The sequence below is a fragment of the Mangifera indica genome, chromosome 16 (genome assembly GCF_011075055.1).
Source record: "Mangifera indica cultivar Alphonso chromosome 16, CATAS_Mindica_2.1, whole genome shotgun sequence".
Classification (NCBI taxonomy): domain Eukaryota; kingdom Viridiplantae; phylum Streptophyta; class Magnoliopsida; order Sapindales; family Anacardiaceae; genus Mangifera; species Mangifera indica.
In genome coordinates this window covers 4,785,661-4,800,455 of record NC_058152.1, presented here as the reverse complement: position 1 = coordinate 4,800,455, position 14,795 = coordinate 4,785,661, and the positions used below count along the sequence as shown (strand labels likewise).

General features: G+C 32.0%; 2 protein-coding genes across 2 annotated transcripts; one reads left to right on the top strand and one right to left on the bottom strand.

Moving 5' to 3' along the window:
• The first annotated feature begins 6,593 nt into the window (after positions 1–6,593).
• On the top strand, positions 6,594–11,273 carry LOC123198792 (AP2-like ethylene-responsive transcription factor AIL6). The gene is made up of 10 exons (XM_044613565.1): positions 6,594–6,964; positions 7,059–7,286; positions 7,710–8,313; positions 8,484–8,566; positions 9,574–9,582; positions 9,688–9,776; positions 9,907–9,980; positions 10,062–10,112; positions 10,247–10,323; positions 10,579–11,273. Exons 2-10 carry the CDS (start codon positions 7,145–7,147, stop codon positions 11,004–11,006), a joined length of 1,557 nt encoding a protein of 518 aa, XP_044469500.1. The 5' UTR covers positions 6,594–6,964; positions 7,059–7,144; the 3' UTR covers positions 11,007–11,273.
• A 683-nt stretch (positions 11,274–11,956) lies between these two features.
• On the bottom strand, positions 11,957–14,795 carry LOC123198829 (receptor-like cytosolic serine/threonine-protein kinase RBK1). Its single transcript, XM_044613615.1, has 8 exons — positions 14,447–14,795; positions 13,924–14,358; positions 13,173–13,430; positions 12,924–13,081; positions 12,739–12,818; positions 12,511–12,646; positions 12,277–12,426; positions 11,957–12,196 (listed from the first exon to the last, which is right to left on the bottom strand). The coding sequence occupies exons 1-8, from the start codon at positions 14,457–14,459 to the stop codon at positions 12,038–12,040; spliced, it is 1,389 nt and encodes a 462-aa protein (XP_044469550.1). The 5' UTR covers positions 14,460–14,795; the 3' UTR covers positions 11,957–12,037.

Sequence of the window (14,795 nt, the reverse complement as noted above, 5' to 3'; positions counted from 1 at the left end):
GGAAAATTATGTTAAAACTCGCTATTACCAATAAGGGTAAAATAGTTATTAAATAATAATATTTAATAAATTAAAATTTCATCTTATTCTCGCCCTTAGTTTATAAGACTAACCCCCCCACCAAAAAGTTTGAAAAACTACTTTTTTACCCCTAGGTTTCATTCATTCCCTTCCTTTTTTGATGACATTCTCTAACCAATCTCCCATCTGTTGGTGCTCCCTCCCGTAGTTTGGACAAAGACGCGACCACCATTCTTTGGCCATGAATGCGACTGATCATTATGCATCGTTTTGATCTGGTGTGCAACAAATGTGTTTGTAGTTGCGTCTTCGTCACATTCATGGCAAGAGAATAGGTCTTCGTCAACGGTTAGACAAGTCCATTGGTTGGGTCGGCTTCGGCTCAGCCCATGGGTCAGGCTTGGTTAGGCGATAGAATTTTTAAGGCTTCAGACTTAACCCTATATATAGGGTCGGGTTGGGCCAAGCCTTAATCATGCTGGTTGATGAGCCGACCTATTTAAACAAATTTTTAAAAAATTAATTAAAAATTTTAACACAAATTATTTTTTAATTATTAAAACCGAAGACAGTACCTCGAATATTTTATTTATACTCTCTTACTTGTAGCAAAAGAATACCATGATTATATGATGAAGAATATTATAACATAATACAAATAAATTAATTTGTATACTGTATAATTACAAACATAAATAAAATATATATACTATATTATTTATCTAAATGGACTAAATTTATTTGACATTGGATTTATTTGTAATATTTTATAATGGTAAAATTAAAATGAAAACAAAATTATAAACACAGAGAATCATTATTTGTGAATTTAGATAAAATCTGAAAGAGTGTTGATGAGAGAAAATAAGAATAAAAATATAATGAAAAAATTAAAATTGGAAGATTTGTTTTAAAAAAAAAAAAGGAAATGGAGAAGAATTGAATTGTTTATATAAAAGAAAAAAAATAAAAGATAAAACAACTTCTCCTTGCTATAGAAGCCAACTGTCATTTAATTTTATATTTTTTTAATTTTTCAACAGTGATAGGACAAGCTGGCTCGACCAATGGGTCTAATATTTAGGTCTATAGCCTGGTTGGGAAAGCCTATTGGTTGGGTTCGATACTCTATATTACCAAATTGGGGCATTTCTAGTCAGGTCTTAATTCTGAGTTTCAGACTATACCACTATTCGTTTAACCTAATTGACGTGTCTATCAATGGTTGTCTAGATCTGAAGCTAAATCAATAAAAAATGTGACAAATTATCATCGTTTGGAGCCAATTTGATGAAGCTCTTTGTTGTCGACCTTCTTTTGGCATTGTTGGTGGCAACATAGGAAGACACAAAAGGCCAATTGATGTCGAAATTGATTGGCCGCCATTGTTGCTATCTTTGTTGTTGGAACTTGCAACAAACTCTAAGGATTTTAGGAAGAAAAAAAATACTTTTTTAAAATTGAGATTAAGATAAAATATGAATTTTTAAAATTTATGAAAGAAAATAAGATTAAATTATATATTTTTTAATAATATTAATAAAATAATAACTTTATTATTAATTTTTTTATAATTAAATATTTATATTTTTAAAATGAACAATATTATGTGTATTCACTTTGGGTACACAAATATATATACACTCATATGTGTCATCATATGATTGATTATTATTTTATTCTTAATTCAAAATCATCAAATTATATGATAACATATATAAATATGTATATATTTATATATCTAAAATAGATATACATAGTTTTATTGTTTTAAAATCTGGTCAACAGACTTTGGTATTAAAACTTGAGCCGGTATTTGGCTTATTAAATATGAACGAAGTTAAGTAGGGACGTGTTTTTCCCCACAATATAATATTTTATTTGTTTATGAATAAATAATAAAGTAAGATCATGAGCGCACGTGTGATGTCACATGCTGTTAAAGGATTGTAGGAGCGTTCCTAAGTCAGCAAAAGGATGCGAGTTGTTGCGGCGAGGATAAGCATTCCCATTTTCTTTCATTTAATTATTTAAGCCGACTCTACGTTGTATAATTTTTGACAATTGGAATTTGGTGCATGTGACCAATTAAATTTAGGCCAAAGGAAATAGTCCCATTAAAGTATATTATTTTTTTAAGTTTTTCTCTTTTATTTTTTAAAATCTTAAATATCTACCTATAAGTGATTAAAGTTAACAAAATTTTAATCTCTTAAAATTTTATCTTTTTTTTACTCTTTAAATCTTAAAAAATAAGAATTTTTTCCTTTATATTATGTTTTAAAAAGTAGTAATTTCTCCCCTGAATATCTCTTTTCTCTTTCTCTGGTAGTCATTCGCTCATCATCTTTTTCTCCAACCAATAGTCCTAAACCCAATGAGAAGATGAAGATGGGAGTGTTTTTTGACGTCAATCGATGTCGCTCAAACTTCTAAATAAGAGAAGCTTGGTTACAGGAGATGTTGAAAGATATTCGTGGTTGGCGATGACACCGAAAATTTGAAAACTAAACCCTGGAGGAGAAATGTCATTTTTTCAAATTTCACTTAAGGAAAAACTTTTAGTTTTTAAGATTTAGAGAGAAAGAAAAAAGATTTAATTTTAGTTTATTTTTAATATTATAGATAAAATAATGATTTTACCTCTAAATTGTTAACTTTAATCACTCATAGGTAGGTGTTTAATATGTTAAAAAATAAAAATAAAAAGAGAAAATAACATATTTTGGGTGGGAATAAAACATTTGGCCTTAAATTTGCAAAAGAATTTGAAAGAGTGACAATACTTTCTGTTCTGGGGGCTTGACTGACCTTGGAAAGCTTCAAAAAAATTTAAAAAAAATTACAAACCTTTTATTTATTGATAAATTGAGAAATAAATAATAATAAAAATTATCATAAAATGTTTATAGAGGAGGAAATTCAAACCCCAAATTTTGACAATTTAAATACTTTATGCTTTTTGGGTTAATGAGAAACTGACATCAATTTAGTTGTGTAGTTGACCAAAATACGTAAAAGAAATTTTGATAATTTAAACACTTTATGCTTTTTGGGTTAATGAAAAACTGGCATCAATTTAGTAGTGTAGTTGACCAAATTACAGAAAAGAGTTTAATGTGGTTTTTTGCTTTGATAATGTTTTATTATAAAAATAAAAGATTATTTTAAAGATAAATTATTTAAAAAATTATTAGATATAAATTATTTTTATATTTAATAAAAATTGATAGATATAAATAATTATTGTGTTTGATTATAAGTAATAAAATAATATTAAGATATTGTTTTACTTAAATATCTTTAAATATGATTATTCTATAATATTTTTTATAAATAAGGATATAATGGTAATAAAATCAAAATTACTTTGATAATATTTTAATGTCTAAGGTGAAAATGATATTAAAATTATCCATATCACTATTAGTAATATAAGATTATCAAAATTTTTTATTATTTATCAACTAAACAAAGTAATGTAAGTAATAAAAATTAAATTAATAGAGTAATTTTTTAATTACCTCCTAAACCAAACACAACCTAATAGTTTATTAATTTAGATATATTAATTTAATATCTCGACTAGAATTTGAAAATAAATAATCTTAATTTCAACCCATTTTACGATTTCTTTATATGTTCGTTCTTTATAAATGTATTACCATATCATTCCATTCAAACATCAAAATGTTTATGTATTCAGTTTTATTTATATAATACAAGCACCTTTTACACATATTTTCATAAGATGCTTGTCATACTCATATTTGATTCAGCGATTATTTTGCATGCTCATTTATGGAATAGGGTTAAGGGATTGGTTTGTCACCTCTCAATATCAATGTTGTCGTCATGTGAGTTCAAGTTTGCATGTTGTACGTTCTCTCTAGGACATGACATGATAAGTCCATCATGTGAGTTTTATTTTTTGAACGTTGGAGAGGGGACAAGCCTCTTCTTGTGGGTAATTTGTTGTTGTCTCTAAGAGACAAGTGGAGTAACAATGTGAGAGGCTTGGGACCTCAGGCTGGTTGAATTTTATGGGGGGATTGGCGCCCCAAATTATGCTACTAGAGTAGGACTGTCTAATCATTGAAGCAACATTAGACAAAATTACTACCATTCAAGGGTCATGGGCTATACCTCCGATGGTTGGAGTTAAGGGTGGACCCAAACCGAACTGATTTAGGCTTGAAAATCAATTCAACTCAATTTGATTTGACTCAAATTTATTTACTTCAAATATAAACCGAGTTTAAGTTAAGAGGTTTAACTTGTTTTAAAATTGAGCTGAACTCGAATTATAGAAAGTTTGACTCGCGAGCTAAATAGATAATTTGATTCGATTCGAACTTAACTTATGACTCAATTTAAATTATATTAAATAATTATTAAACGACATTATTTTATCAATGAGTAACAAATTTAAACTACGAATTTGAATCATAAATTTGAATTAAACTCAAACTGAACTGTTTGATTGTTGGTGGTAGTTAACCTAGTCCTTCTTCCACGATGAGCCATTGGGAAGAAGGTTTTTGTGACAAAAAAAATTGAAAAAGAATGATGTTTTCTATTGTAAAATAGAAAAACTCTGTTTGATCCCTTCTTCTAGTGTATAATTGTTAGTGATGAGATTAGACAACAATGTTAAAGCAATAAAACATGAAAAATAAGATAATTATATATAAGATATTAAAATAAAATAAGATAATATATTAATATTCTTTTATTGTCTTCAATTCAATATAATAATTATTTATATTTATCTATTTTATTAAATTTTAATAATTTATGACTAATAATCTTATTGAAAAAGCTCACTTTATGAAAAAATAAAAAATAATCCTAAACTAATTACATAAAAAGAGTCAAAAATTCAGAACAGGAACAAGTCAATGGGAGGGAAAATAATTGTGCAAGTTCCAGTGGGTAGATAGAAATAAAATACGCCTTAAACCAGGCAAATGGGTAACCTTATAAACGGCGTAGGCCTGTCATGAAAGAAACTGACTGTTGTTGCTTTTACTTTAGTTTTAATCAGAGTGAGTGAAGTGCTTTCACCGGTTGGCTTCATTTTTAACTGTTTTTTTCACTGTAAATTGGATAATTACATGCACTCTGCTCCTCAACTTTAGATTTGTTATTTGCTTTTCCCTTTCTTTTTTCTTTTGATTTGACGGTCAATCAGACTCATACCAGTTGATCTGATCAGTCCGGAAGTTTCATTTTCACTTTTACATTCAAAATAAAAATAAAAATAAAAAGGCCAAACAACTATTTCCCACCCGAGTTTTGGTGTACAAAAATATATATGGTTTAAAAATTTGAATATTCATCTAAAATTTACTTTATTTTCACATTCTCACAAATTTTCTATTATGATTAAAGATAAAACAGTTATATTATTAATAATATTAAAATAATTAAAATTATATCTTATTTTTTAATTTAAAAAATTAATAATTTTTTATAATTAAGTTTTAAAAATTTTATTTTTTCTCTTAAGGTTTGAGAAACAAATATAGCAAATGACAATCTCCTTCTTTGGTATTTCTCTTCTTACGATGCTTTCTCTTAATTGTTCTTTCTCCCATACGATGAAGGACAAAACCTTCATTTGATCGATGAGAAGATACATTTGTTGTTTAGATGAGACGATGTTTCATCATTTAAACGATGAAAAATGACGTTTTATCAACTAGATCTAAACAACAAACATCGTCTTTCGTCGTTCTTTCATTTGTATTTGACTATGACGATAAGAGATGAGAGAGATGATGATAGAGATGGTAGCCAAGTTTAGGGTGGAAAAAGATGCTTATCGATGGCTAGAGAAGTAAAAAAAAAACTTAGATTTGAAAAAAAAATGATTTTTCAAAAATTAAAAACTTTAAACAAAGTGAAGTTATTAATTTTAAAAAAAGAGAAAAATAAATTAAAATTATATTTTTTAATAATATTATTAAAATAACGGTTTTATCTTTATATTTAATAATATATTTAATAAAAATTTAAAAATAAATAAATATTTAAATTTTTAAAATTTTATAAATATATATTAATCTTTAAACCAAATCTTAGATGGAAAATAATATTTTAAGTTAAAAAGAAAAAAAGTACTTGTGCACTGTGGCAATTGAATCCCATAAACAGCAACCCCAAAAATTTAATAACAAAAAATAATAATAAAGATGCAGCTCTTTCACGTGTATTATCAGTGTCCTAATCTTTGAATTTCCATTAATTCTTTGAAGAAATTAATTATTTAAATATTAAAAGGATAAAATTTTGTTCAAAGGATTTGTGAGTGAAAACAAAGAGGAGGATTAACGAGATAGGGATGAGGCAATGGCATGGTATGAAAAGTGGAAAGCTGCATGTTGGACAAGTGTGCGATTAAAAATGGCTTTTGTTCAAATAAAAAGACAAAACATGTAAGAAAAAAAAAAATAAAAAATGAAAATATTGTTAAAACCCTAACCAATCGTCTAACTTGCACCACCCCGGATCTTTCGCAACGTTGTTTCAGACAAATTTTCTTCTGCGCAGAGCTAAAAGTCGCACAACCCTCCCTACTTCCCTTTGTTTATTATTATTATTTATCTCTTTACTTTCCCCCCGTAAAAACCTCTCTGGTTTTACGCTGCTTGCCTCTGAAACCGCTTATATCTCTTCTCATTGTAACCCAACGTCATTTGTTTCTTTTCTTCTTTCTTTCATGTTGCTCTCTCACTCTAATCTAACTTAACCTCTTTTCACTTCTCGCTCTCTTGCATGCATTGTGCCTTCTTCTTCTTCTTCTTCTTTCTTCACTGCCTTTAAACTTCAAAGATAATAATGACACATAATAGTTAACTCATTAACCACCGAAGCTTCGTGATTATCGCATAGTGTTTGCTGTTTTGAATAAGTAACGTATTTTTTTTTTTTTTCAAAGGTAAGGAGCAGCTTTGCGTTTGATTGTGTGTGGTTTTATGGTGTTTTGTTTTTTAGCTGAGAAAATTTTTGTTTTTATTTGGTGGTTTGTTCAGATTTTGGAGAGAGGAAAACTAAGCAAGACTGTGTATGCAAGTATATATACGTATATATATATATATAAATATTATATATATACTTGATGGCTCCGGTGACTGACTGGCTTTCGTTTTCACTTTCTCCAATGGAGATGTTGAGGTCATCATCATCTGACTCGCAGTTTTTAAACTATGACGGTTCTTCACCTGCGCCTCACTACTTCATCGATAACTTCTATCCTAATGGTATCTTCATCTTCAAGCTCCTTTATTTTTTGTAACTTTGAATTTTTTTTCTCTTTCTATACATTATTTTTTGTTCTAAATCTTCATGGTGATTAATACTTGGTCGTTTACTTCTCCATCAGTCCTTTTTCATAGCTTATGTTAGAGCTGCCTCCTCAAATCTAGCTCTAAAAAGAAATCTTAGAATATCCACAGTCAAAAACCAGTTTTTTTTCTCTTTCAAATCATTTTTTTTTTTTCATTTGTAAAAGTTGAAGTACTCTTTAACTAGTCCTGAAGTAGAAAACTAGTACTAGTTATTTTTCTGCCTTTTCATACAATTTCTCGGCAACTAAACAGACACGTTGATGGTGAACATTTGTAGCTTGATTATTTTTCTGCCTTGTGCTTCATTACAATCATTCTTTCGACAATTTTTTGCAGGGTGGGCAACCCCCAAATCTCAAGTGTTATTTTCTGAGAGTAATAACGGTGAAGTTAAAGAATTTGTACCAACAGGCATGGTGGATTCAACTCTTTTACCAACCTATAATATCCACCCGCAATCCCACACTCACCCAGTACCAAAACTGGAGGACTTTCTTGGCGATTCTTCGTCAATAGTTCACAGCCAAACTGAAACCCAGGACTCGTCCTTGACTCACATCTACGATCATAGCTCGGCCTCTGCTTTTTTCAACGATCATCAAGATCTCAAAGTAATTACTGGGTTTCAAGCCTTTTCGGCTAACTCGGGATCAGAAGTTGATGACTCAACTTCTATGGGTAGAACCACGACTCAGCTTGCTGGTGCCCAGTTCATGACTCACTCTATTGAGTCCGCTGGGAGCGAGTTGGGCTTCAGTAATTGTCCTTCTAATGGCGGTTTATCCCTCGGGGTTGAAAGTAATAATAAAAATAATAGTACTAAAACCAATATCAAGAACTGCTCCAATGAGAAAGCGGTTGTTTCGATTGATTCTGATTCAACCAGAAAGGTAGCTGATACTTTTGGTCAAAGGACTTCGATTTACAGAGGAGTCACTCGGTAAACTAGAAACTAAACATTATTTTTATCATGTAATTCATTAGTTCTTGGGTTTTTTAACCCTGAAACATTATTGGGTTATTAGTTTTGATATTTATTTACATCAAAACTATATTTAGAATAATCACATTTCTCAAGTTGATTTTTTTTCTTTTGTGGGTTTGGTTCAGGCACAGGTGGACTGGCAGATACGAAGCGCATCTTTGGGATAACAGCTGTAGAAGAGAAGGTCAGGCGAGAAAAGGGCGTCAAGGTACTTATTTTTCTGAGTTTCTCTTTCCCTTTTGGTTGGGTTTAAAAATATTGTATTTGAAGTATGTAAGGCGTATGTAGAAATGTGTGTTATATACAGATATTTGTCGGATACACTGAGCTTGAAAGGAAATTTAATGAGGATTTTCTGAGACTCATTTACTTGGATCATAAGTATTTTATGATGAATTTTTTTGGTAATGGCATATTTACTTGTACTTTTCATAATATTTTCTATACATCTAGGTATTTTTTTTATATATATATTGTGATTGATTTGATCAGTATGTGCCGCCATTTGTTCATTGTCTTCTCCCAACTGGGCCCTCTAAACATTACAGAAGGTTTTTGGTTGACACGACTCTCACCCACCGCACACAAACCAATGACTCTGGACTCTGAATAATAAGTCTCATCTCTCTACTGAGTTGAAGCTTTAACTTTTGCTTTTGCTTTCGCTTTCAGACCCCTCAGAAGCACTAGGTTTGACCGGAGCACCCACTCTGAAATATCTTCAGAACTTCTGGTTTTAATTTGATCAAACACTGTTAAACATTTTTTTTAATTGCCATAGTGAAACAGTTGATTTGAATGTGTTTCTACTTGTTGCCTTAACTCATACTTTGGTTATTATTATGATGAAACATTGTTATCCCCTTAAAGCAGGTGAGGTGTAATTAATGTTTATGAATGAGTAAAGTTTAATGATGGGGAACCATGTTCACGGTTTACTTCTTGCTCCTAAAGAAATTTCATATGGTCAAACTATTCTTGAGAATGATAATATGATATTGCATTGTCTATATTCTGCACTTACTTGGGCTGTCACATGCTATTCACTTCGGTTTTTCCTTTATTTTGGTTTGGCCTTGCTTAGAAAAAATTTCCAGGCGGAAATTTTTTACCAGCCTATCGTCTAATGTTGATTTCCTTTCTATGCTTTTTTCTGCTTGAAATGTGGAATTGTGGGTATCTTGCTGACACTCAACATGTTTTTCTGACCTGCAGTGTACCTGGGTAAGATACCTTTTTCTTCTCCTGCTTTTGGGCATTTTTTAGAGGAGTTTCATCGAGATTGGTTTAATCTAATTGCGTTTATAATTAAAATTTGTAATTCATTAGGTGGATATGACATGGAAGATAAGGCAGCCAGGGCATATGATTTGGCAGCTCTGAAATATTGGGGTCCTACAGCAACCACCAACTTTCCCGTAATTATATATGCATTGTTTTTTTATAATTAAAATTGTGTACAACTTATTGAGGCTATGGCTTTTGCATGAGAACGTATGTAGTTTCGAACATAAACTTACCTAGTGAACTTGGCGTTTGTCTCTGCAGGTATCAAATTACGTGAAAGAGTTGGAGGAGATGAAAAATGTGACCAAGCAGGAATTCATTGCCTCTTTAAGGAGGTATGAAAAGCCCTCCCTAAATTGTTCCACTTTGATCTCATTTGCAGTTTGTTAAGTATTTTTTTTCCTGCAAATTGATAGGAAGAGCAGCGGTTTTTCTAGGGGAGCCTCCATATACAGGGGTGTTACAAGGTTTGTACAGTTTTCTCATTTCAGTTGAATTGTTAATTTATTTCATTTTATATTATGCAAATTTCGTTTTAATAAACTTAATGCAATATGAACAAATCCGTGTTGAAGTATAGTTGTATTTCAATATTCTGCAGGCACCATCAGCAGGGTCGTTGGCAAGCAAGGATTGGCCGTGTTGCTGGCAACAAAGACTTGTACCTTGGGACATTTGGTAAAAATTTGTTGCATGAAGCATATGCTGTAGTTCTTTTTCTTCATATGTAAATTAGCAAAAGTAAAAAAATTGACTATTTAATCAATCTTTTTGACATTTCCTAGAGCATAGGGAGCACCGGCTTTACTGGATTGCCATTAGAACTGCTTATTTATCATCCTTCCTACTTCCATTTGAATCTATTGCATGGGATACATATTCATGGGGCCATTTTTAAAAGTAATAATCATCCAATATTGTAAATGGTGGCAGCTACTGAAGAGGAGGCAGCAGAAGCATATGATATAGCAGCTATCAAGTTTCGTGGAGCAAATGCTGTGACCAATTTTGAGATGAGCCGATATGATATTGATGCTATTGTGCAGAGTACTCTTCCGATTGGTAGTTCTTCCAAGCGCACGAAGCTCTCACTTGAAACTGAGCACAAACCAACTCGGAACCAAAATCTGCAACTGCAGTGTAGCAGCAGCATAAACGTTGCTCCTCTTCATCCAGCTAATCCAATCCCTTGTGGAATCCCTTTTGATTCACTTTATCAGCAAAACTTCTGCCAAAACTTCCAAACTGCCCACTTCGGCACAGTGAGCTCTCATAGCTCAGCCACACCCCTGGCAACCCCAATAGCCTTCTTGTCCCAACCATCTGAGATCTATTTCTGGTCTAACCCCCAATCTTATTAAGAAGTTTTAACTCCACCATAGATGGAATTCAGCTAACAATAGCAGCAGTTTTTTTAATCCTTCAAGCTGACTGGTGCACTCTGTCTCACCCCATATCTAGCTCGTAACCTTTTGAAGTAGTAGTAGGAAAGAGGGTAGGGTTTATTTGATGCCATGGTTGTAGTAACGCAAGTAGGAAGTTGGCTTCTGTAATCTTGTTACTTATCGTCTTTTTGAACAGGCATCGATTTAGCTGCTATGAAAATTATGAGTACTTTCTTAGATCCTGTGTTGGTTTTGCGGTTCCTGTCTCTGTTGTTCGTATCCTTTATTGAACTCCCACAGGGCTCAGTTTTGAATTATTTCAATATGTTTTTCTAATATTACATTGAATTTTACAGTGAAATGTTTATGTTAAAATGTTTGTCTTATTTTGAATTTACTTTATTTTTTTAATTATAATTTTGCAGAAGTATTAAGGGCCTTAATGTGAGTTATGAATACAAATGAAAAATGACGCGATTTTAAAGGATATCAAATTATTATAATATAATAAATATATTTTATTATATGGATGGAATGATATAATATATATTATTATTAATTTTTTTAAAAAGAAATAATATTATGGTAAAGGAGTATTTAAAAAATTTTATTCCTCGTTTATCGTAATATTATACATGTTATCATGTGATCATGATTTTCATACACAGATTAAATTAATCCACTGTTAAAACAATAAATTACTTAAATAAATATTAAAAACTTGAATATTAATCTTCACAAAACAATTTTACCAAGAAAAATTATCGATTGAACTATAAACAAGTGAATTCGAATTGATTCAACATTGATTCATCCCGTTTCAAAACCTCCATCGAGTTTAAGAAATTTTTGGATCGGGCTGACTATTGATTCCTATCAAACTAGTCGGTCAGTTTTTAAAATGAGTATACGTAATATGCTAGAACTTTTATGTGAAAAAGGAACAACTTAATATTTGATTTGAGCTTTGTAACCCTTTAGCAATAACAAGTATACATAAAATTTAGTTATTCCATTACAAGCTGCAAATGACGATCCATTTCGTGGTGATAACTATCACAAGTGTAATCCTGTAAATCACAACCGTCAAAAACAACTTTACTTCTTGACCTTGCCTTTGGCATTATCCCTGCTGGTTTATCCTCACCTCTCAATATCAATGCTACCTGCATTTCCATATTCAAACTGATTTAAGAAGAGATTGATGAATGAATGATTGAGTGAGTGATTTATCATTCATTCATACCTGATCCATGTGTGGACGATTTTTCGACATATGGTGAATGCACATTGAAGCTGCCAACATTACTCGTTTCATTTCTGTAGGATCATATTCTCCTCCCAGCCGCGGATCAGCTAATTCTTTAACATTATCTGAGTCTAGAAGTGGTTTTGCCTACATTTGTTGCTTTTTTGTAAAGATGGAACTGAATAATCAAAACAGAGGTACAACAATTTGGACCATTGATGTGTTTCTTACCCATATCACAAGGCTTTGTCGGGATGAATCAACTGCACGGCGACCTGTTATCAACTCCAGTAATAAGACCCCAAATGCGAATACATCAGTTTTTTCATCAACAATTCCATGCATAAAATACTCCGGAGCCAAATAACTGCGGTCCAATTGAAGATAGTGTTAACCACAATAATCATAATTCTGGGAAAAATAGATGTTAGCAACAATAACAGAGTTTCAGGCACGAACCCAAATGTTCCTTCAATTGGAAAGATAACATGGTGAGGCCAATTATCTGGAAGCCATTTAGCCAGTCCGAAATCAGAAATCTGCTTGATAAGCATAAAAATGACAAGGTTGGTTATGCACATTCGAAAACAAAAATTACTAAAAAGGAGTTAGGAATTGGTGGTTGAGAAAATTGACTAACTAACCTGAGCATCAAGGTCATCAGTGAGTAAAATATTCGAGGCTTTGATGTCTCTGTGAATGATACGCCTATGACAGTCGTGATGGAGATACTTCAGTCCATCTGCCACCCCTAATGCTATCTTAAACCTTATCTTCCATTCTATACACTGAGCAGAAGATCCTGAAATCACAAAATTTTACCTTTTGTTTCCATAACTGAAAGCTATAGTAGCAGTTAAGTAAACAGCATGTGGTTTATATATTAATACTACCAAAAAGCACTGAAGCCAAGCTGCCCTTTGGTAGATATTGAAGAACAAGGTGTAGACCATTCTCAACGCTGAAACCAATCAATCGAGCTGCATTTTCGTGGTGTATATGTGCAATAATCCCAAGCTCTGCCAAGAAATCACTCACTCTATCCTCTTCATCTTTCTCCTTTTTCATTAGCTTCTTTACTGCTACAACTCGTCCATTGGATAAGCACCCTTTGTACACTTCCGCGTGACCCCCTTTCCCAAGTAAGTTTTCTACAAAATCAGTTTAATCAGAACCAACACAAAACCAGATAGAGGCAACGCATATGGTACATAATGATTCAATATAAACAAATTGTCTCCAATATTTGAATGAATCCCCTGCTGCATTCAATAAGAGAACCAGAAAAACTATCTGTATTTGGTAAACTTTACAGACAATCAATTTCCTATTCAATTATTCTAAATTTATTCTAATCAAAAGGGTCCCCCTCAAGAAGAAAATTTAATTGCCAATAGCAGAGTAGAGGAAAATTGAATAGGAAGGGTCAAAAGGATTGGAAAAATCCCAGAAAAGCAGAGCTCATATCTTGTTGATGGATGGTCAAGTAACCAATAAAAATTCAGTCATTTAAGAAAAAAAATAACGTGGTCTGTCAAAGAATTGACTTTACCATATGAATAGTCATCTTCTGTTGAATTCATTTTCTAGTAAATTGACAAAAAGTATCAAAATGTTCAAAGCTGAAAATTTTGATATTCTCACCAGGACAGAAATTATCAGTTGCAGCAGCAAGTTCTTCATATTTAAAATAACTCCAAGAAGGTTTAGAAGCCGATAGGGCTTCAACATGAGGACCATTTTGAAGGCGAGCCAATTTCTTCCATAGATTTTTGCCTGAAAGATCATAGTTTGTTAAAATAGGAAGGGTGGAGAACCTCCTGGAAGACTTCTTTTTAATCGACCCGATCATGTTCTTCCACTGCGACGCGTAACTGCCGTCACGGTTAACCGGCGTCGATAGTTGAGGTGATAGCCGAGGCGTTAATTTCTCCGTCGAGCTACAACTGCTGCTACTATTATCCGAATCTCCGCCTACAACAGGAACCTCTAAAACCCCTCTTGGTGAACCCGCTTCTCCATCTTGCATTTCATGTACCGTTTCCATTTCTGTGTTTTCATCTACCATCCCTCCTGTCTCTGCATAAACCAAAAAGAAAAAAACAAACAATTTAAATGAAAAACAAAAAAAACAAAGGAAACCCATCTTCCAAAGAATCAAACATACCTTGAACAGTCATTACGCAAGAGTTTCTAAGCCTTTAAACTTGCAAAAAGAATTCGGAAATTAAGACCCCAGAAACCTAGAAATTAATTAAAAAGGAAAAAAAAGTAGTCTTGGATAAGAAAGTAGTTTTCTCCTACGTAATTTTGTTCATTTTGAAACGGAGATTGATAGACAAGGTGAGACAAAGAACAAGTCTTTGATTTGGCTTATCCCTAAATGGATTACCAAAGCAAGCTAAAACCAGCTTGGAATATATGCTTATATTTATACTTGTCTATCTCTGTAAGTTTATATTTGGTATTTCAACAGAACCCACGGCCGTAGATTTTTTGCGCTCGTGAATTTTGCC

Excerpts from the sequence above, each read along its gene's own strand:
- LOC123198829 (XM_044613615.1), bottom strand. Across the intron at positions 12,819-12,923 it reads CTGATGACCTTGATGCTCAG|ATTTCTGATTTCGGACTGGC; the intron begins GTTAGTTAGTCA and ends CTTATCAAGCAG. Across the intron at positions 12,197-12,276 it reads ATCGTCCACACATGGATCAG|GTAGCATTGATATTGAGAGG; the intron begins GTATGAATGAAT and ends ATGGAAATGCAG.
- LOC123198792 (XM_044613565.1), top strand. The coding sequence starts at position 7,145 with ATGGCTCCGGTGACTGACTGGCTTTCGTTTTCACTTTCTCCAATGGAG. Across the intron at positions 7,287-7,709 it reads CGATAACTTCTATCCTAATG|GGTGGGCAACCCCCAAATCT; the intron begins GTATCTTCATCT and ends AATTTTTTGCAG. Across the intron at positions 8,314-8,483 it reads ATTTACAGAGGAGTCACTCG|GCACAGGTGGACTGGCAGAT; the intron begins GTAAACTAGAAA and ends GGTTTGGTTCAG.